This window comes from Oncorhynchus keta, chromosome 19 (assembly GCF_023373465.1).
Source record: "Oncorhynchus keta strain PuntledgeMale-10-30-2019 chromosome 19, Oket_V2, whole genome shotgun sequence".
NCBI lineage: Eukaryota > Metazoa > Chordata > Actinopteri > Salmoniformes > Salmonidae > Oncorhynchus > Oncorhynchus keta.
Window position 1 is genome coordinate 73,822,078 of NC_068439.1, and position 23,676 is coordinate 73,845,753.

At 44.1% G+C, this 23,676-nt stretch overlaps 1 protein-coding gene across 2 annotated transcripts in view; it reads right to left on the reverse strand.

Moving 5' to 3' along the window:
* The window catches only part of LOC118397898 (beta/gamma crystallin domain-containing protein 1-like), a 45,809-nt gene extending 34,063 nt beyond the window's left edge, over positions 1 to 11,746 (reverse strand). The window contains exons 1-4 of one of the 2 annotated variants that reach the window (XM_052471291.1): positions 10,358 to 10,635; positions 6,932 to 7,007; positions 4,848 to 6,340; positions 260 to 4,481 (exon numbers count right to left, since the gene is read on the reverse strand). In XM_052471291.1, the coding sequence (XP_052327251.1) occupies positions 260 to 4,481; positions 4,848 to 6,340; positions 6,932 to 6,982 (5,766 nt within the window). In that variant the 5' untranslated portion in view covers positions 6,983 to 7,007; positions 10,358 to 10,635. Of the gene's footprint in view, positions 1 to 259; positions 4,482 to 4,847; positions 6,341 to 6,931; positions 7,008 to 10,357; positions 10,636 to 11,399 lie in introns of those variants that run through there. The other variant, XM_052471292.1, reaches the window with a different exon arrangement.
* Between the last annotated feature and the right edge of the window lie 11,930 nt (positions 11,747 to 23,676).

Below are 23,676 nucleotides of genomic sequence, written 5' to 3' on the forward strand. Positions count from 1 at the left end.
GCTTTCAAACATCTCAATGGCAGTGTTACCCAAAACACCTGCCAGTACCCGCACATCTGAATGGTCATCTATTCATTAAGCATTGGATTAGAGTATCAGGTGTGTTGGTACTGGAATAGAACAAATACGTAACATGACTTGGGATTCTCAAAGAGAGGTTTGAGAAACACTACCATTGAGATGTTCAAAGTGCTAGATTCAACATGTGGTGTGGGATGCAAGCACTACTCAAGAGAATTGGGAGTTGTCGAAAACCTACCTCTGAGTTGAGCAGTTCCTGCCCTGTGCTCAGCTCTAGTTTCCCAGCAGGCTCTCGGAGAGGAAGGTACTTCTCTAAATACTCCGGCAGCTTGATGTCGTTAAAGGACGGGAACGGAGAAGCTGAGTCACTGACCACAGCAGTCTGGGCAGAGGGCCTGTTCCCCAGGTTACGACTTTGGATGGTAGCCTCCCCAGAGGAAGTGGGGGAAGTCTGGGGGACTGGTGGTGGAGGGCTGGGCTGTTTGGCCAATGCCTGTCTGAGCTCCCCAGAGAAAGGGGGGTTGGTCTGGGATGGCTTAGTGACTGGTGAAGGGCTGGGCTGGAGGTGAGGGGCCTCAGTGGGAGACACCTCCCCACCCGGAGTGGTGTCCATCTGGAGTTGAATTCCGGGCCTCTTGCCCCGGGTGGAGGAGCTGTTCAGGCTACTAAGGATACAGCTCCCCTCCAAGCGTGACATACGAGGTTTCACCACCTTCGCCTCCTCCTCTTCCTTCTCCTCCCCCTCACCCCCTTCCTTCCTCTTCTCCTCACCCTCCTCCATGGTGGTCTTCTCCCTCTCCAAGAGGAGCCTGGAACGGGTGTCGAGGCTTTTGAGTAGGATGCTGCCCCTGTCCCGGTCTGTGATGCTGGCCCTGGCCGGCTTCAGCTCCCCTTTGACCTGGTTCCTCTGGAGCTTAGGCAGAAGACTCTGGGTCGTCTCCACAGAAAACTCCCTCTTCCTCCTCAGGCCGAACTGGAACTCCTCTGGGTCAAAGGTCTTCTCGAAGCGGTCCTCCCGGATAGCGGGCATTGCGAATGGTGGCTTGAGAGGATGGTGGTGGTGGTTCTGCCGCGGTGGCAACGAGAAAGGCACGCCAAGGCGTTTTATGTTCTCGATGAAGTCATCGTCGTCCAGTTCTCCGGACGTGTCCAAGAGGTTGCTCTCGCTGACCGATGAGCTGAGCTTGGGTTCAGCGGGGCGGAGGAGCTTCGGCTTGGGAAAGCGATGGTCCACGTCTAGCCAGCTGGAGGGGGTGTCGCGTTGGAGTGGCAAGCCACTGCCACCGCCCCCCAGTAAGGGGAGCTTATTCAGGGATGGATGTTGGGGAGAGACTGGGCTCTGTTTTTTGGTGGTTTCAGTAGAAGAGAGTATCTTCGGAACTTTGCCTGAACTGGGGAAAAATGTTGATTTCTCATTGGTTGTCTTGAGTTGTGTTACCGGGTGGATCTCGACATTCCCAACCAGTGTAGGATTTGTTACCACAATTCCTTGCTTTTCATCAGTTGTCCTTTCTTTCACAGTAGTAGTACAACTACTAGTAGATGACTTTTGTTCAAGTGCATCCCATTTTCCCTCTGCTAGCTTTCCATTGGGCAACATCACTGTCTTTTCTCTGTCCTCACTCTGTGATTGGCTTGGAGTGTTCCCCTCCTTCACATCCTCTGACTTTTTTACCTCTGGGGCTATAGTCTTTACAGTGGAGTTCTCCTTCCCAACATCCAGCCTTGGCCCCTCACTGCTCTTCGGCTTTGGCCCAGGTAGTTCTTTCTCTCCCTGACCCTTTGTCTTTTCTCGGGCTTTAGTCTCCGATGGAATCTGAGCAGAATCTACCGCTGTAGGTTTTGAGGCCTTGCTTGCTGTTTTTACAGCAGTGGAGTTCTCCTTCCCATCATCCAGACTTGACCCCTCACTGCTCTTCGGCTTTGGCCCAGGTAGTTCTTTCTCCCCCTGACCCTTTGTCCTTTCTGGGGCTTTGGTATCCGAAGGATTCTGAGTAGAATCTACCACTGTAGGTTTTGAGGCCTTGTTTTCTGTTTTTACAGCAGTGGAGTTCTCCTTCCCAACATCCAGACTTGACCCCTCACTGCTCTTCGGCTTTGGCCCAGGTAGTTCTTTCTCCCCCTGACCCTTTGTCTTTTCTGGGGCTTTGGTATCCGAAGGATTCTGAGTAGAATCTACCTCTGTAGGTTTTGAGGCCTTGCTTGCTGTTTTTACAGCAGTGGAGTTCTCCTTCCCATCATCCAGACTTGACCCCTCACTGCTCTTCGGCTTTGGCCCAGGTAGTTCTTTCTCCCCCTGACCCTTTGTCCTTTCTGGGGCTTTGGTATCCGAAGGATTCTGAGTAGAATCTACCACTGTAGGTTTTGAGGCCTTGCTTGCTGTTTTTACAGCAGTGGAGTTCTCCTTCCCACCATCCAGACTTGACCCCTCACTGCTCTTCGGCTTTGGCCCAGGTAGTTCTTTCTCCCCCTGACCCTTTGTCTTTTCTGGGGCTTTGGTATCCGAAGGATTCTGAGTAGAATCTACCTCTGTAGGTTTTGAGGCCTTGCTTTCTGTTTTTACAGAGGTGTCCTTCTCTACTACTGGCACTGTAGTGCTAGGCACTGAGGGGGTGGGTTCTGGAGTAGGCCTCACTCTGTGTGTCAGTGTGTCGTGGCTAGGTTTATCTGTCTTCGCCTCAGATGACATTACAGACTGGGTCTGCTTTGAGACATTGGTTTGCTGCTTTTCTAATAAAGGGTCCTGATGATCCGATTTTGTTTTCTGCTCAGGCACACGTGTAGACGACCCTTCCTTAGGAGGCTCGATTGCACATTTATCACTCTTTTTTCCCATCGCTGTCTCATCAATCTGAGTGACAACACTGGCAGTTTTATCTGACTGAGAAGGCTGTGTAGGAGTCAGTGAGGCTGGAGGTTTAATAGGAGCTACAGAGGTTGGGACAGCTTTAGTAGCAGCTGTCTCAGGGGTGTATTGTCTACTGCCTGAAGGAAAATCCTTCTCTGACTTTGTATCTGTATTTTTCTCAGGCTGTTTTACCATTTCCACCGCTTTCTTTTCAGGCTGCATTGGTCTGTTGTCGACTTTAGCGTGTGGGACAGGTGAGCCTTTCTCCACACGAGAGGGGTCTTGAACAAGAGTCTGTTTATTCTTAGGCAAATGTGAAGACAGGGATGTTTCGCTGTTGTCCTTGGAAACATTTAGATTTATCTTAATGGTAGAGGTCGTCTCAGAGCTTCCCCCCTCTGCCTTCTCTCCCTTGGAACTCTGTGAGGGTATAATGTCTACAGTTTGATCATTGGGCCCCTTTCTTACACTGATAGGATCAGAGGTAGCCATTTTATTGTCTTTGTTGACGTTTGGAGGTGTGGGTGATTGCATCTTTTCCTTTAACGGTTTGTTAGAATTTTCCTTTTCATCTGACAATGACTTGATCTGCTTGTCTGAGGCTGCTGGCTTTTTAATGACTACTTGTTGGCTGTTTTCACTAACAGACTCTTTTTTAACATCTGATTTTACGTCTACAGATTGACTGTATTGTGGCGATGTAACTGTATTAACGTCCTGCTCAAATGCAGTGGCCATTTTCTTTGTGGTGCCTGCCTCTTCCTGTTTGCTGTTGAGCACTTCCTGCTCAGTGTTTGTCACTTCCTGTTTGATGTCACAGCTCGGGTTCAGGTGATTGGCTGACTCCCCTCCTTTGCTTTTCCGTCTCTTTGACCTGGAGTTTTGTCTGCTGTTGGCTTTGGATTGTGGGTTGACCTCATTGGTTGAGTCAACCTGAGGTGTCAGCTGGCTTGAGTCTGAGCTACTCCCCCCTTTAACTGAAGTATTTAGGTCAATATTGGTAGGTCTCTTTGGTAGCTCCACTGTTTCAGTAGCCTCTTTGTCCTTTGTTTTGGAGTCTGTCTGATCTGCTTTAGGAACTGGCATGACCCCTACTGGGGTGGTATCTGGCTCCGCTGGTTTCAATGTTATCTCTGCCTTTGGGGTGCTCCGAGTAGGAGTCTTTTCCCCGCTGGCCAGTTTTCCCCGAATGTCCTGTTTTGTTGTCTTTGACACAGCAGAATCTGTAGACTTTTCAGCTATTCCTGCAATACTAGAGGACTTGTGGGGTACCATTGTTTTATCATCCACCTTCTGAGCCTCTGCAAAGTTCCTCGCCCGCTCCCGTATCGTTTTTAATTTCTCCCGAACAGGGGGGGCCGAGCTGGACCTGGCATCGCCACGTTCCACCGATTTCTCCCGCTGATCTGGCAACCTGAGCTCTCTGTTTACATTTGTTCTTAGCTGTTCTGTGACTTTCCTGGTGGGAGAAACATCTGCACTCCTGGGGTAAGTCTTACTGGGACTGGCAACCCCCATCGCTCTCCCCTCAAAAAGGCTGATCCTATCTGCGATCCGCCCAATAGGCTGAGGAGTCTTGGATTCCTCGTCCACTTTCTTTAAATCAGGTGGTCTGTGACGAATGAAAACAAAGAAGCATGTTTTCTGTCTCAATATGAACAAAAACCCTGACATTCAATTGATCTAGCTGTAAATACACTACATTTGTTCTATATAACACACAAAATCTATCTCAATGGATTTAGTGTTTTGAGCTAAGTGGAGTTAGTGGTTGAAATGCCAACAAATGTAGGACATATGTTGATGCACTACAAAGATAGTTTTCCCTTTACAGGTAGAATATCATTATTTAACTTTTTTTGCTATAAACAGAGATATTTAAAGTATTTAAATAACATATCTGATTCCTAAACTGCATAGTCAGGAAGTAGGTTATCCAATGATACAGTAATCTAGTAGTCAGGTAAACACAACTCACCTCTTGGTCACCTTCGGTTCCACCTTGCCCTTTCCCTTAGCTGTATCATGACCCTCCGTGACCTTTCCTGTAGCCATTCCTCCTTTCTCAAAGCTCACGGCTATGTGTCCTCCATCTCCCTCTGGACTCAGTGGCTGCTCCGAGTTCACCATCACTTTCTTCGCAAAGAACTTCACCTCGCTGTGTGACACCTTCACGCTCCGGCGTTTGGACTCGGCGCTCTCCGTGCGCCTCTCCACCCGACATGGGCTAGTGTCGTCAACCATGTCTATGTCCATGTCCCCTTCCCCGTCCACCACTGCCACCAGGGTGGCGTGTACTGGTGCGTCTAGGTCCTCCTGGGCTTCCTCCCTCTCCTTCCCTCTGCATATTTTTTGGGGAACTGAAGCATGTTCGTCTTTAGAAGAGGAGGGGGTGGAGTCTCCAGGTTTAGGTGTGTTATATTCTGATGATGTAGGTGAGTTCTCGGGTCCAGGCTGGGTTTTGGTGGGTGTATTCTCCTGAGAACTGGCTCCTCCTCCGTCTCCGGAGGAGTTCTTCCTGGACCGCCTCTTGCCTGAGTTCTTACGGCCCATCGTGTCTGTGTCTCTGTCTGACTCCTCTTCACCAGAGAGCTCAGGGATGGTTTGTGAGCTCGTCTGTGTCTCTGTGGGGGACTTCAGTGACACTCCCACCAGGGCACTGTAACTGCTATGACCTTTGATCCCTATAGCAGCTTTGAGACAAATCCTTTTGCGCTCCTCTGTCCTCTCCTTTGTATTGGTGTTCTCTGATGACAAGTCAACACTCTTGGATGATTTTGCTCTGGAAACCACCTGAAGTCTTTTCTTCACCCTGGTGGTGATGATGGCGTGGGGCACTTCCTGCTTTGTGTGGGTGTTCGTTCCGTTCTGGCTCAGGCTCAGGCTCGTCTCCTCCAGGTACACATGCAGCCTCTTGCCTGCCTGGACTTGGGCTCGGGGCAGGGCCTGGGTGTGTTCCTGTCGGTCAAAGTCCTCCCAGGCCACTCCCTCTTCAAGGGCAGATGAATGAACACGTGTCAGATTGCTGGCATTCCTCTTCGGGGCAGGATTCCCACTCGCTCCACTGCTCCTTCCCCCCTCCTCCTCCGTTTCCTCTCCCTGCGAGGCAATCCACCACTCCTCCTCCCTAGGACCTCCTCCTTCTCCCCACTCGCTCTGGCTGCTGGCTGCAGAGAGGGGGCTGTCCCTGTGGGTAGACGCTCTGGCGTCCGCCGTGTTCCACTCCTCAAAAACCCTGGAGAGATGCCGCTGGGCAGGCTGGGAATTCTGTCCCTCCTTCTGCTGCTCCTCTTCTCCCCTCACAGGCTCCTCCTGGGCCCCCTCTCCTTGTGGCCTGGGGCTCTGGTCTTCCGTCGGGGACTGAGAGGCATCGTCACTTGGACTCCTGGGGCTCCCTCTTTCTTTCCAGGGGGAGAACCAGCTCCCGATCCGACCCAAGACACCAGTACTGTGCTCTTCTGGGGTCTGAGACTGTAGTCGTAGAGGCAGACAGAGAACTAATTAGACATGTCTTTACAGTACCAGTACATATTCACTGACTGCCAGTGCCAATACACATGCATACGCTGCACATGCATAAGCATAAGAGGTTACCATTTACTTCAAATCTGCAGGTATAATGCATTATAACTTGTTGTAAGCATGTATGAGCCTTTATTTACAATGCCTTGTTATGAGGCTATGTTTTGTCCCTCTCTACTGTATGTAGGAGATTTTCAAGTGACTCAAATAGGCTGTTCAGGATGATTATAATAGGATAACAAGACAGTAAAGAGGCTCATTTGTGCCTATAGTCTTACAATGGATTAGAACGTCATTATAATGCATTATACCTACAGGCTACAGTGTAGGTACCTACGGGCTTTGAGTAAGTGTTACTGTATACAGTGTAAGTTACGTGTGTACGGCACAGTGAATATTGCAGATAGGCGAAAGGAAGGAAGGGTCAGAGAGTCCAAGGGTTATTTGCTTTGTCAATGTCAGATTTTGTGCAGCTCTCAACATAATGAAAGCATGCAAGAGCAGTACTAATAATACCTTTGTTATAGGAGCTCAACTCACCCAAGAGCCAAGTACCATATCATTCAGAGTCTTTATGCCGCTTGTGAACATGTTTTAGGCTTTAAAACATTTAAACCTATAGACCATAAAACACAAATATAATATATAATCATCCTAAAATACATACTATTTAGCTCTGTTGCAAATTAACATGCACCTATGCAAATAATTCATATTTTAGAGCATTTCACCCCCAGAATAAAATTGGGTAACATGGTGTAATTCTAACAGAAACCACTTTATGTCACCAATTTTTTAACACCATTGCTGCCACTACTCTTCCTCGACTGCAATTTTTATCTGTCTCATCTAAAAAATGTACAATACCGGTTAAACGTTTTACAAAGCCTACTCATTCAAGCTTTTTCTTTATCTACATTGTAGAATAATAGCGAAAACATCAAAACTATGAAAAACACATATGGAATCATGTAGTAACCAGAAAAGTGTTGAATGCATTTCAGTTAACAAGTATGCCATGTTAAAAGTTCATTTGTGGAATTTCTTTCCTTATTAATACGTTTGGGACAATCAGTTCTGTTGTGACAAGGTAGGGGTGGTATACAGAAGATAGCCCTATTTGGCAAAAGACAAGTCTATATTATGGAAAGAACAGGTCAAAGAAAGAGAAACGACAGTCCATTATTACTTTAAGGCATAAAGTTCAGTCAATACGCAAAATTTCAAGAACTTTTAAAGTTTCTTAAAGTGCAGTCGCAAAAACCATCAAGTTTTATGATGAAACTGGCTCTCATGAGGGCCGCCACAGGAAAGGAAGACCCAGAGTTACCTTTGCTGCAGAGTTCATTAGAGTTACCAGCCTCAGAAATTGCGGCCCAAATAAATGCTTCATAGAGTTCAAGTAACAGACACATCCCAATATCAACTGTTTCAGAGAAGACCGTGTGAAACAGGCCTTCATGGTCGAATTGCTGCAAAGAAATCACTACTAAAGGACACCAATAAGAAGAAGAGACTTGCTTGGGCCAAGAAACAGGAGCAATGGACATTAGACCAGTGGAAATCTGTCCTTTGATCTGTCCTTTGTCCAAATTTGAAAATGTTGGTTCCAACCTCTGTGTCTTTGTGAGACGCATAGTAGGTGAATGGATAATCTACACATGTGTGGGTCCCTCCGTGAAGCATGGAGGAGGAGGTGTGGGTGTGCTTTGCTGGTTACACTGTCAGTGATTTATTTAGAATTCAAGGCACACTTAACCAGCATGGCTACCACAGCATTCTGCAGCGACACACCATCCCAACTGGTGTGCGCTTAGTGGGACTATCATTTGTTTTTCAACAGGACAATGACCCACAACACCTCCAGACTGTGTAGGGGCTATTTGGACAAGAAGGAAAGTGATGGAGTGCTGCATCAGATGACCTGGCCTCCACAATCACCAAACCTCAACCCAATTGAGAAGGTTTGGGATGAGTTGGACCGCAGGGGTGAAGGAAAAGCGGCCAACAAGTGCTCAGCATATGTGGGAACTCCTTCAATACTGTTGGAAATGCATTCCAGGTGAAGCTGATTGAGAGAATGCCAAGAATGTGCAAATCTGTCATCAAGGCAAAGGGTGGCTACTTTGAAGAAGTTCTTTAACACTGTTTTGGTTACTACATAATTCCATATGTGTTATTTCATAGTTTTGATGTCTTCACTATTATTCACCAATGTAGAAATGACAAAAAAATAAAGAAAAACCCTTGAATGAGAAGGTGTTATAAAACTTTGGACCGGTAGTGTACGTCACAAACAAAACGAGTTAAGTTGATCTAATATTTTGTAATTTATAAAAAGTTATATAATATAGTATTATATTATATAGTATTACATCTATAAATGTTTTATGTATGTACCATTAAGCTTACTGCAAGCTCTACGCCGACGCAAGATTCGCAGTGTTGCAATTTAATTTTTAGTTACAAAAGGGACGGCTCCTTTTAATACGCTCTGGCATTCAACATACTTTTTTACTACCTGAACATTTTCACGCTGTATCATTCCTTCTGCAGTCGTGGGGGCAGTATGGCTTGGTTCCTTGATTTGATATATGGGCTATATATAGGCTATTCATCAAAGTAGCCTATTTTGCATTGATAACTAAATATAATCTCAGCCATTGTTCAAACAACAAGAATCCACCCAAAAAGGCGTTTTGTTTAAAAGTAATAACTAGTGAATACAGGATATTGTGAAATGGTAGAAACTGCTGTAGCCAATTAGCTAGCCATGTGCTTTTTTACTCTGTGACCAAAACACAATGTTTTAGCTGATATGGGAATGAATACACAAGCAGCATATCAAACTGTGATAATGTTTTAAGTTCAATCATCGGCAAGTATAAGAATATTTGCTAGGGCATATTTAAAAAAATTATAAATCAGATTTTTTCTTGTGTGTATGTGGGAAGCTGAAAAGGCTAGCTAGCTTGCTAAATCTTTAGCCAAGCTAAAGATAGCGGCTACAAGCAAGGGAAGGCAATTCTTCCTTGTTTTCACAAAAAAAACTGTGCTATCGCCCCCTTGTGAATAGCCGTGGGACTGGCGAGGATACCATGTTACCAAAAGGTGTCCACTATTCCAACAATCCCACTCCACCTACGTGCACAGAGTTAGATCAACGGAGTAAAGCTTGTAGTAACCTGTAGCGGAGACTAAATATAACTAATCCACTTGTTTAGAAAGAAAAATAGGAATCCGTTTTGATTAAAGCAGTAACATTTAAGTTGAGGGTTTTGGGGGCAACTGGTCCACCCCTCCAATGGGGCAACTGGCCCCCCGACAATCTAATGCAAGTCTATGCTACCTAAATTAGTATTTTACAAATAATGTCCAAATCATCTACAAGTAACTTCGTTGAGTTACACAGTCATTTTTAGACACTTTAGAATGATCTGGAGCGATAAAGAAAAGAGAGGCCTTACATCAAAACCTCATCATAGTGAGGATATTAATAGTGAGATGTGCAATGCCATTTTGTTTCAATATTTGATGTATTTAATTCAAATAAGATACCAAGACTTAAGCATTTAATTATTCAAAAGTATCAAAATAAAATGTATTAAATTGATTTTAACACAGTAATCTTCAGGGGGGTACCCTTGTACCTGGGAAAACTGTCATTTTCTAAAAACTAAATGTCATTAAATAACCAAAAAAGTGTAAACTGTAGCCACTTACTCCTCTTCATAGTTTGCTTTCCTAAGTATGACAATCAATTCCCATACCAAAGTTTTACCAAACGTTGCTTTTTTTGTGGCAGCAATTAAACATTGTTCTTAGGGGGTGCTTGTTACCCCATGTTCCCCTATATATGAAAATATATTTTTCAATCTAAATATAAGTACATGATAGATATAAGACCTCCAACATGTTCAACTGCTTCCATACCCCAGTGACAGAGAAATCTAAAGAACAACTTACCTTAAATTAGAGGAAAACTCCAATATTTAAAACCCAAAATGAACAGCTGTCAAGTACAGAATAAGTCAGTCTCACAATATAGTCAGTATGATAATAGTCTTTCTCTCGTTTTCTTTGTAAAAGTATTTTCCATGTCTGACTAACAGAAAAAGCAAACAGAACAGGAGGAAGACGGTTTGAAAGTGGAATCGAAGGTATGTGCGCAGGCTGAGTTGAAGTTTGATAATTATTTCTGTGCGGAACGGCGCGCATACGCAGCCTGGTGGTAAAATATCCGGCAAACGTTTCCCTCGGGAGATGACGCATTCGATTTGTAGGCTTGGCTGTTCCTTTTTTGAATCGTCTGGTTTCAAAGTGTGCCACTGTTGGCGGGCTGCTCAAGTCAGTCTTTCCATAAGCAGTTGAGAACTGTAGTTAACCCTTCAAATAACTGTCTGCCTCAGGATAACATGTAGTTGTTGTTTGTCTGTTTGTTTTGTCTATTTGTCAATAGAATGACCATAACCACAAGGCAAATGAACAAATATTTACACATAGCCTATTTCTTTCCACTTAATTAAGTTATTTATGCACCTAAATGTCAGCTATTAGGCCTAAAGTGCGATTGTCATTGTTATTATGTTACTTTGCAATATGTTTTTATCATTGATATAGCCTAATCATAGGCTAGACATTGCATATCTGTAATTAGACAATAATAATGTGATATAATAACATATAATAGAATATAGGCCTAAATAAACATTGAAATGAAAGACAATTGATATATCACCAATAAATATAACCCAAGTCACACAGATGCATTCCCTAGGCTGTTTATCAAATATTGACATCAAATACAGTGCCCTTTGTAAAAGCCTTGGTGCGCAACAGGTAAACTAATCCTGAAACAGTCGACCAAAATGTCAATGTTGCATTCCTTTCTGTTTCCCATTTAACACGCCCAGTTCATCTGTTAGACAAATCCCAAAGTTCAGCCAAGCCGCCTGCCATACACTAATTATAGTCAAAGAAAAGCATTAGAGAGAGACGGAGTACTTACCATGATAACGCCTTCGTTATTGAATCCGTTCCAAATCTCCCAGGAATCGGTCAAATGGAACTTGCCGGGGCGACTTTGAGCAAGGACCCGGTTAAAATAACACTCTCACTCCGCCACCGTCTCTCTGAGGTGAGGTAACCTATGTCTGCATCACCAGGACTTTTCCCTACAAACTAATACCGTAAACAAATCATTATATGAGTCCAAATGTCCTTGTCAAGAGTTTAGAGGCAATGTTTTTAAATTAAACCAATAGCGTAGCATTATCCATGTCGTTTGAGTGGCTTTCTGAGAGGAGGGCTGAGGCTACAGCTGGAATCTGCCCAGCCCAGGTAACACACCCCAGGGAGAAAGACTGGTGACAGCAGGTATGGCAGTATGTTGTGCAACACTTTCAGTCCAACACAAAAGTAAAGCACTCTTAGAGACACAGACACATGACACACACACACACACACACACACACACACACACACACACACACACACACTGTTGATACCCCCCATATGATAAATGATTCATCTATTGCAGTTGAAACCTGCCTTTCCAACCCTATTAAACATTTAAACACTGTATTGAATCAACGTTCTTATACCAGCACTTGTGGGAAACCGAACATAGACCTATTACATGTGCAACAATTTATTATAAAATACCTGTAGACACACACAGAAAAGCGGCCCTCTGAGCATATACTGGTTGAATCCACATTGGTTCCAACCAACAAGGAATAGCCTAGATGTTTCTGGCCAGAAGGGGAGATTTGGATTAAATCCTAGATGCCATCACCTGCCTTTGTGCCTGTGAGCAAGGCACTTAACGCCCACACTGCTCCTGGGGTTTGGGCTGGTAACCAGGCTATCTATGCTAGACGGACCCCATAGGTAATCGTCCCCATCACATAATGGTGCTATATTATAAAATATACATCACGGATATCCCTTTGTGACCCTGTAACACACTTGCATTGATACTCCACCAAGCCAACTGACCCGGAGGTAAAACGACACCACTGTTGCTTTTTCACCTGCGCCAAGATAGCCAACAGGCATCCGTTTGTCATTCACCTGGACCTTAGTGCACTATCGGCCTACTTTAGGTGCACTAATGAAACATTGCATATTTGAATATTTTGTTAGAATAATTAAGTAAGAACTGGGCTGACTGGAGGAAATGTTGTTCCGACAGGGCTGGTTTCCCATACACAGATTAAACCTAGTCTTGGATTAAAAATAATCTCCACTGAAATAGCTTTTTAGTCTAGGACTAAGCTTTACCTTCAAATGTCAAGTTTTAATGTCACATGCACATACAGTGAAATGCCTTTCTTGCAAGATCTAAACCCAACAATACAGTAATCAATATCAATATAGTACTAAAAATAACAAGAAGTAAGTAAACTATATACACTGAGTGTATTAACATTAAGGACACCTGCTTATTCCATGACATAGACTGACCAGGTGAATCCAGGTTGCTTGTTGTGAGCGCTGAGGGAACTTTATGCACTTGGCCAGATGGCTACTATTTACTAGTTGACATATAAAATATATTCACCCCACCCAGTATTGTAATCAAAATTGACAAGAAAGCATGTAGTCCTTGGCTGGGCTCAGTAGCATCTCATTAGTATGCAAGATCTTGAGTATCAGCTGTACATGTGATGGAAGAGTGCACTGCACATGTGATGGAAGAATGCACTGTGCATGCAGAGGGTTGCAATTCCATTGAGACCTAGAATTGCCTTATATGTATCCCACAAAAGTGTTCACTGTTATAAGCTAACTTTTTTGATGAATTTAAGCAAAATTCCCCAAATTCCCGAGCTTAACTTCTAATGGAAAGTTTCTGACCCTTTGCCACCCTAGTTCCAATACCATATTTACAATGTGCAGGGATACTGGAGTGATAGAGGTAGATATGTATAGGGCAGTGGAGGCTGCTGAGGGGAGGATGGCTCATAGTAATGTCTGGAATGGAGTCAAAGGAATGGTATAAAACATGTGTTTTTCATGGGGTTGATATCATTCCATTGATTCCATTCCATCTATTACTATGAGCCGTCCTCCCCTTAGCAGCCTCCACTGGTAAGGTGATTAGGCATCAGGATATATGGTAAACAGAGTAGCAGCAGCGTATATGATGATTGTATATGAGTGGGTTTGTGTGTGTTTGTGTAGAGCTAGTAAACATGTGTGTGCATGTTATGTGTGTGAGAGCAAATGAAGTGAGTGTGTGTGTGTGTTTGAGTGTCAGTGTGTGTGTGTATGTGAGTGTGTAGAGTTCTGTGAGTGTGCATTGAACCAGTCCAAAAATAAAATACACGGGTCAACTCAGACTTGTGTAGCCATTTTGTTTGCTATTTGGTAGCCTTATGGCATTTGGATAGAAGCTGTTCATGAGCCTGCTGGTGTCTTGATGCACCGGCACCACGAGCCGTGCGGAAGCAGAGAGAACACTCTATAGCTTGGGTGGTTGGAGTCTTTAACGATATTCCGGGCCTTTCTTTCACCCGATATACAGTGGGGCAAAAAAGTATTTAGTCAGCCACCAATTGTGCAAGTTCTCCCACTTAAAAAGATGAGAGAGGCCTGTAATTTTCACCATAGGTGCACTTCAACTATGACAGATAAAATGAGTGAAAGTTTATCTCAATACTTTGTTATATACCCTTTGTTGGCAATGACAGAGGTCAAATGTTTTCTGTAAGTCTTCACAAGGTTTTCACACACTGTTGCTGGTATTTTGGCCCATTCCTTCATGCAGATTTCCTCTAGAGCAGTGATGTTTTGGGGCTGTTGCTGGGCAACACGGACTTTCAACTCCCTCCAAAGACGAGGAACTTGTAGCTCTCGACCCGCTCCACTGCAGTCCCGTCGATGTGGATGGCGCTGTGCTCCCCCCCTGTAGTCGACGATAAGCTCCTTGGTCTTACTCACATTGAGCGATTGCTTGTTGGCCCGGCACTACACAGCCAGGTCACTGACCTCCTGTCTGTAGGCTGTCTCATCATCGCATGTGAGCAGGCTTACCACTGTTCTGTCTTCAGCAAACTTGATGATGCGCGAGGCAGTTGTGGGTGAATAGAGAGTACAGAAGGGGACTAAGCACACAAACTTGTAGGGCCCACGTGTTGAGCATCAGTGTGGCAGAGGTGATGCTGCCTACCCTTACCACCGGGGGTCGGCCCATCATGAAGTCCAGGATGCAGTTGCAGAGGGAGGTGTTCAGTCCCAGGGCCCAGGGTCCTAAGCTTGGTGATGAGCTTGGAGGGGAGAATGGTGTTGAACGCTGAGCTGTAGTCAATGAACAGCATTCTCACATAGGTATTCCTCTTATCTAGGTGGGTGAGGGCTCTGAGAACATGCCCTGGAATGCTGTCCGGCCCTGTGGCCTTGCGAGTGTTGACCTGATTAAAGACCTTACTCACGTCGGCCTTGAGAGAGATCACCCAGTCCTCTGGGTTGGTGGGGGCCCTCACGCAGAGCACAGTGTTGTTGTTGTTGTCAAAGCGTGCATAAAATGCATTGAGTTCGTCTGGTTGAGAGGCATCATTGGGCAGATAATGGCTGGGTCTTCCTTTGTAATCCATACTGGACTGGAGCCCCTGCCACATGCGGTGTGCATTGGAGGCTGTGTAATATGATTCCACCTTATTCCTATATTGTCATTTTGCTTGTTTGATGACTCTGCGTGGGATGTACTTGTTCCTGTCCTCAGCTGTAGCTTCAGGGTTGTCTGCGATAGCAATGTATGCGGTAGCCCTGTCCTTTGTCTTAGCGCCAACCTCATAGATAATCCAGGGCTTTTGATTGGGGAAGCAGCGAACTTTCACTGTGGGGAGAATATCACCGATGCATTTCCTAATGAAGCCAGTGACGGAGGTGGTTAGCTTGTCGATGTTAAAGGCAGAGTCTCATAACATATTCCAATCAGCGCTAGCAAAGCAGTCATGTAGCATAATGACCATTTCTCAACGGAGCGAGTCACGGGTACTTCCTGTTTGAGGTTTTGCTTGAAAACGACAAGCTGAATAGTGGATGAGGTGCTTGTTTGTGGGTAGAGTAACAGTGGTCTTTATTGCCCCAAGTGGCAAAGGAGATGTATTGATGCAAGTTGGGCATCACGTGTCTTAATGGCGTGGAATTAAAAGCACCGGCAACAAGTAAAGCAGCCTCTGTGTGCAACTTTTTCTGCTTGTTTATAGCCTTGTTCAGTTTTTAAGTGCCATCTTGTTATTTTTCTTGTCCTGAAGTGGAATGTATACAACAGTCACGATAACAGCTGGAAACTCCTTCGGGAGGTAGAAGGGTCGCCATTTGAGTATCAGGTATTCCAAGACGGATGAACAATGGTTAAAGAGTTCCACTGCACTCGAGTCAGCACACCTTTTGTTGTTAATGAAGAGGCAAACCCTTCCCCCTCTCGATTTCACAGAGTCCACTGTCCTGTCGGCTCAGTGGATAGAGAATCCATCCAGTAGAATACCCATGAGGGGTATCTTGTCCAAAAGCCAAGTTTCAGAAAAGCAGAGAATATTGCAGTCACGAGAATGTATGCACACATGACTGTAAGTCGCTTTGGATAAAAAGCGTCTGCTAAATGGCATATATTATATATTACGAGAGTCCCTTTGGTAGCAAATCCGCGATCAGAGGGTATCCTGACCCACACACGTTGAACTAGACACTGGCCTTATATACACTTTAAGGGAGTATTGGCGGGACAATTTGAGTCACTGTGCAGGTGTGACACATACCAGATGCCACTATTCAAGGACATGTCACCTTTTGTGAGGATAGCAACAGGCACAAGACACAGATGGGCAGTGACAGTGTGTGTTTACAATGGATGGTTACGATGACAACAACACGTAATTTCTGCCACTTTCCAGCTGCTACAGTACCTAGGCAGACCTGTTAAACATGTTTCAGTAGACACAATTCTTGCCCAAAACAAATGATCCAGCTATGTCAACAATGTTAGCTATGTGGTTAAATAGGCTGTCTTCCTCAATGTTTTTCAGAAACATCTTAGTTCATCTTTAATTAACGATACATTTACATTTACATTTAAGTCATTTAGCAGATACAGTTGTCTCTTGACTAATTTCCATATAACATACGGTACCAGTCAAAAGTTTGAACACACCTACTCATTCAAGGGTTTTTCTTAATTTTTTAAAACTATTTTCTACATTATAGAATGACAGTGACGATGTCAAAACTATGAAATAACACATATGGAATCATGTAGTAACCAAAAAAGAGTTAAACAAATCAAAATATATTTTATATTTGAGATTCTTCAAAGTAGCCACGATTTGCCTTGAAGACAGCTTTGCACACTCTTGGCATTCTCTCAACCAGCTTCACCTGGAATGCTTTTCCCACATATGCTGAGCACTTGTTGGCTTATTTTCCTTCACTCTGGGGTCCAGGGTGATTGTGAAGGCCAGGTCAAATGATGCAGCACTCCATCACACTCCTTCTTGGTCAAATAGCCCTTACACCTCCAGCCTGGAGGTGTGTTTTGGGTCATTGTCCTGTTGAAAAACAAAAGATAGTCCCACTAAGGGCAAACCAGATGGGATGGTTTATCGCTGCAGAATGCTGTGGTAGCCATGCTGGTTAAGTGTGCCTTGAATTGTAAATAAATCACAGACGGTGTCACCAGCAAAGCACCCCCACACCATCACACCTCCTACTTCCAATTTTCACAGTGGGAACCACACATGCAGAGATCATCCATTCACCTACTCTGCGTCTCACAAAAGACACAGAGGTTGGAACCAAACATCTCAATTTGGACTCATCAGACAAAGGACAGATTTCCACTGGTCTAATGTCCATTGCTCGTATTTCTTGGCCCAAGCAAGTCTCTTTTTATTATTGGTGTCCTTTAGTAATGATTTCTTTGCAGCAATTCGACCATGAAGGCCTGATTCACGCTGTCTCCTCTGAACAGTTGATGTTGTGTCTGTTACTTCAACTCTCTGAAGCATTTATTTGGGCAGCAATTCCTGAGGCTGTTCATTCTAATGAACGTATCCTCTGCAGCAGAGGTAACGGCAGGTAGCCTAGTGGTTAGAGTGTTGGGCCAGTAACCAAAAGGTTGGCAGATTGAATCCCCGAGCTGGCAAGGTAAAAATCTGTTGTTCTGCCCCTGAACAAGTCAGTTAACCCACTGTTCCTAGGCCGTCATTGCAAATAAGAATTTGTTCTTAACTTACTTGCCTTGTTAAAAAAAAAAACTCTGGGACTTCCTTTCCTGAGAGCCAGTTTCATCATAGCGCTTGGTGGTTTTTGCGACTGCACTTGAAGAAACTTTCAAAGTTCTTGAAAATGTTCCGTATTGACTGACCTTCATGTCTTAAAGTAATGACCGACTGACGTTTCTCGTTGCTTATTTGAGCTGTTCTTGCCATAATATGGACTTGGTCTTTTACCAAATAGGGCTATCTTCTGTATATCACCCCTACCTTGTCACAACACAACTGATTGGCTGAAACGCATTAAGAAGGAAAGAAATTCCACAAATGAACTTTTAACAAGGCACACCTGTTAATTGAAATGCATTCCAGGTGACTACCTCATGAAGCTCATGAAGCTGGTTGAGAGAATGGCAAGATTGCGCAAAGCTGTCATCAAGGCAAAGGGTGGCTACCTTGAAGAATCCCAAATATAAAATATATTTTGATGTGTTTAACACTTTTTTGGTTAATACATGATACCATATGTGTTATTTCACAGTTGTCATGTCTTCACTATCATTCTACAATAGTAAAAACAAAGAAAAACCCTTGAATGAGTAGGTGTGTCCAAACTTTTGACTGGTACTGTACCTAGCATTGGCGTATGCTGTTGAACAAGTTTTCTACATACTCGAAGTCACACTATTCATGTAGTTTGATTGACAGTACACTGACCAACCCACCACTGGCATTCCTAGTTATCTCATAGCCATAATCTTGTCACTTTGGGGGCGTTCGTAAATTGCCTCCAGTGTATCAGAGTGTGCTCTGGGTTATTTGCGTATCCAGAGTGTATCCAGGACACTGACCTGGACACTCTGACCAAGGATTAGGCTTTCTGACCTCACAACAGCAGTCAAACACCCAAGCTAACTGGCTAAAGTTGGCTAGCTTGCTAGCTACATCCAGACACAAATGAGAGAACGCCTCACTCTGACCATTTTACTCCCCCTAGCAGAGCTGGTTAGACAGTTTTCATGTTATCCAGAGTGTTGGTGACTGTAACTGTGCTGCTGGCAACAATTGAATTCTGTTTTTTTTTGCTGATGTTTACTGACACCTGTCCTATTGAATGGGTTTTGTGCGTTTGTAATACTGCGCGCTGGCACACTCAGATGAAATCAGCATAGATAGCCAGAGTGAATTTACATGCACACCTTATGTCTCATTCTCTCTCACTGAGTCGCTGCTGGAGACATACCAAGGCGCTAACTCAATCAACATCCAGTCATCCATATTGGCAAACAAGAACTCTGTGTAGAAGTATGCACAGATCTAGGATCAGCCTACCATGGGTGGAGGACACAAAATGGGCCTCAGGGTACGTAGCCGCAAAGCGTAACAGAGTAGAAAATTGGTCGTAAGTACCAAGTGTAGAGACATTTTACTCATGCTCTCATGGGTAAAAATAAAAGCGACAAATGAAGCCTCTTTAGTCATGAGTCCCACCTAATCGACAGATATTTAGGACACCTCGTGAGCTGTCCTAACCAGTTAAGAGTTACCAGCAGTTAAAAAAGACAGGGAGTCAGTGTTTCCTGCACCATAGACAGGCAAATGCTCTGGAGTTGAAATATTAGTTTGATGTTTCTATATGATCAATCCATAAATAATCTAGACATTCATGCAACAGTGTCTCTTGTGCTTTTGCCAATGATTTCACATAGGCCTAGGCCTCATTGGGTGTCTTGGGGGTAAACCCACTCCCCTCCCTATCCTGTAATTCTCCTAGAAATCACTATGTCAACAACAACAAAATACCAACCCTTTCCCTGGCTTCCATTACTCTTGCTCAATTTAACAATTAATGTGTCTCATCTCAACTTTTTAAGTCAATCCAACATAACGATTTGTGATGGCCTGTCTCCACTGTGTCTTATGTTGAAAAATATGATTACAAAAGTTCCATTTCAGAGCTCCAAAATTGTAAATCATACTATGTGATTGGAGGAATCATGGGCAAGTTATGCTACTTTAAACATTAATAAACATGTTATCCCACTTGGGAGACAAGTAGGAGAAAATGACCTGAATGAGTTTATTTTACTCCTGGCTTTGTCTGGGCAGTGTCATGTCACCCTAAAACCTACTCTGAGCTGGGAGTTTTTTATTGTCTTAAAACAGGTTTTAGCAGGATTCCTAGGTACCTTTCTGAGACGCTTTGTGGAAACTGCCTCAGATCAGCAACTCGGGGAAACTTCACCCTACTTTGTGAACCATCATCAGTGCCACTCCACTGTCCCACCCTCTGGTCAACAACAGTCATTACACCTTCAAGGACCAGCCTTCTCAATAGAAGCAGGAGAAGTTAGGGTGAAGTTGCCTCTAGACACTGATCTTGAGTCAGTTTAGGATGTTCCCCACTCTTGGTTGAGGATATGATTGCTGAATGGAGAAGCTGATCCTAGAGCTGTACATAGGGGAAACTTTACTCATGGAAGTTCATGGTCAACATATGGAGTGGAAATAAATGGTCATAATAACAAAAAGTATTTATTTCTAATGTGGAACTTGTTGTCTGTGTCAGAGTACTGAAATTATTTTCAAGGATGATTATGAATACTGTATTTTGCAAGGACAAAGATACACTCAAAGCCTTAAGGTGTGTGTGTGTGTGTGTGTGTGTGTGTGTGTGTGTGTGTGTGTGTGTGTGTGTGTGTGTGTGTGTGTGTGTGTGTGTGTGTGTGTGTGTGTGTGTGTGTGTGTGTGTGTGTGTGTGTGTGTGTGTGTGTGTGTGTGTGCAAAATGTGACGTAGTGGACCAGTCACCAGTAACCATCCACCCTCTTCCATCCATTAATTGATTGTGTTTCCACTCTGGATTCTGCTTTGCTGACCTAAACAGAACTCATTACTTTGGAGGAGGATGAAGTCTGCATCTGAAATGGCTCCCTATTCCCTTTATAGTGCACTACTTTTGACCAGACCCATTTTGACGATGGAAGAATAGGGTGCCACAAAGGCTGATGGAACACTTGATTCAGAGGGAAATGTAAGATTGCCTGACTCCACCCTTCCCACTCAGTCCTGGGTCACCATAGAAACATTCCTTCTTGAACAATAAACACAGTGACTAGTTCTGAACTTCTACATTTATTCAACAGAGAGTATACTCTGTATTCAGTTTACACAAGTCATTCACAACACCAACTGTGTTCCTATTGTGAAACTTTTCAAATCAAGTTGCATATGTAACCCGACTCTTAGCTTGTGTTTACGTTGTAAAAATCTGTAGTTATCACATTTGAATTTAAAAAGCTCAAAGAGTGAGTAACAAAATTGGAGAAGCCAGAGCCTGTATTCATAAACATGTCAGACTATGAGAGCTGATGTGGGATCAGTTTAGCCTTTTAGATCACAATGAATACGATTATATGAACAGGTGGGAACTGACATATCAGTCCACCTACTCTGAGAAGCTTCATGGATACGGACCCTGGCAGACCCTGGTGCTTGCAACCCCAGGATTGTGGGTTCGATTTCCAAGGGCCACCCATATGTAAAGTGTATGCACGCATAACTGGAAGTTGCTTTCAATAAAAGCATCTGCTAAATTGCAGGTATTTTATTATTATATTATTATTATGAATTGTTCAGTACCTAATAATGCTAAGGGCCAGTGGTGTAAAGTACTTTAGTAAAGTTTTTTTTTGGGGTATATTTACTTTACGATTTATATTTTTGTCAACTTTTATTTTTACTTTACCATATTCCTAAAGAAAATTCTGTACTTTTTACTCCATACATTTTCCCTGACACCCAAAAGTACTCGTTACATTTTGAATGCTTAGCAGGACAGGAAAATTGTTAATTTAACAAACTTATCAAGAGAACGCCCCTGGTCATCCCTACTGCCTCTGATCTGATGGAGTGTACCCCTGGTCATCCCTACTGCCTCTGATCTGATGGAGTGTACCCCTGGTCATCCCTACTGCCTCTGATCTGATGGAGTGTACCCCTGGTCATCCCTACTGCCTCTGATCTGATGGAGTGTACCCCTGGTCATCCCTACTGCCTCTGATCTGATGGAGTGTACCCCTGGTCATCCCTACTGCCTCTGATCTGATGGAGTGTACCCCTGGTCATCCCTACTGCCTCTGATCTGATGGAGTGTACCCCTGGTCATCCCTACTGCCTCTGCGGCGGTCCTTCTTGTGGGCTCTAGAAAGAGGCCAGAGTTTGCGATTTGGAATTCCAAGTTTTGTACTTGTGCATGACACAAGTACTTTTTCCAACAATTGTTTACAGATGATTTCACTTATAATTCCCTGTATCACAATTCCCCTGGGTCAGAAGTTTACATACACTAAGTTGACGGTGCCTTTAAACAGCCTGGAAAATTCCAGAAAATGATGTCATGGCTTTAGAAGCTTCTGTTTGGCTTATTGACATCATGTTGGGTCAATTGGAGATGTACCTGTGGGTGTATTTCAAGGCCTACCTTCAAACTCAGTGCCTCTTTGCATGACATCAAGTCAGCCCTCAGAAAAACCTCAGAAAAAAATGGTAGACATCCACAAGTCTTGTTCATCCTTCGGAGCAATTTCCAAACGCCTGAAGGTTCATCTGTACAAACAATGGTACGCAAGTATAAACACCATGGGACCACGCAACCATCATACCGCTCAGGAAGGAGACGCGTTCTGTGTCCTAGAGATGAACGTACTTTGGTGCAAAAAGTACAAATCAATCCCAGAACAACAGCAAAGGACCTTGTGAAGATGCTGGAGGAAACAGGTGCAAAAGTATCTATATCCACAGTAAAACGAGTCCTATATCGACATAACCTGAAAGGCCGCTCAGCAAGGAAGAAGCCACTGCTCCAAAACCACCATAAAAAAGCCAGACTACGGTTTGCAACTGCACATGGGGACAAAGATGGTACTTTTTGGAGAAATGTCCTCTGGTCTGATGAAACAAAATAGAACTGTTTGGCCATAATGACCATAGTTATATTTGTTGTCCAAATGGACAATGACCCCAAGCATACTTCCAAAGTTGTGGCAAAATGGCTTAAGGACAACCAAGTCAAGGTATTGGAGTGGCCATCACAAAGCCCTGACCTCAATCCTATAGTAAATGTGTGGGCAGAACTGAAAAAGCGTGTGCGAGCAAGGATGCCTACAAACCTGACTCAGTTACATCAGCTCTGTCAGGAGGAATGGGCCAAAATTATTGTGGGAAGCTTGTGGAAGGCTACCCGAAACATTTGACCCAAGTTAAACAATTTAAAGGCAATGCTACCAAATACTAATTGAGTGTATGTAAACGTCTGACCCACTGGGAATGTGATGAAAGAAAACAAAGCTGAAATAAATCATTCTCTCTACTATTATTCTGACATTTCACATTCTTAAAATGAAGTGGTGATCCTAACTGCCCCCGTGCATAAAGCTTGACTGGCCTGCACAGAGCCCTGACCTCAACCCCATCGAACACATTTGGGATGATTTGGAACACCGACTGCGAGCCAGGCCTAATCACCCAACATCAATGCCCGGCCTCACTAATGCTCTTGTGGCTGAATGGAAGCAAGTCCCCACAGCAATGTTCCAGCATCTAGTGGAAAGCCTTCCCAGAGGAGTGGAGGCTGTTATAGCAGCAAAGGGGGGACCAACTCCACATTAATGCACATCATTTTGGAATCAGAGGTTCAATGAGCATACTTTTGGTCATGTAGTGTATATAGAACCAAAATGGTTCTACTTGGAACCAACTAGGGTTCTTCAATGGTTTCTCTTATGGGGAGAGTTGAAGAACCGTATTATGTTCTAGATAGCACCTTTAGATGGCAGGTTTAGTGTTTGTACCTCCCTCCCTCCCTTGTTTGTCAGCATCAAGTCTCCTGGTGATCGGCTCACTTGTATTCGCCACACACCTCTTTGTATGTGTCCCAAATTGCAACCAATCACTACTTAGTGTGCAATGTTTGGGCCCTGGTCAAAAGTAGTGCACTAAAGGGAATAGGGTGCCATTGTAACATCGTTCTTCGTTTGTAGAAAGAGAGTCGGACCGAAATGCAGCG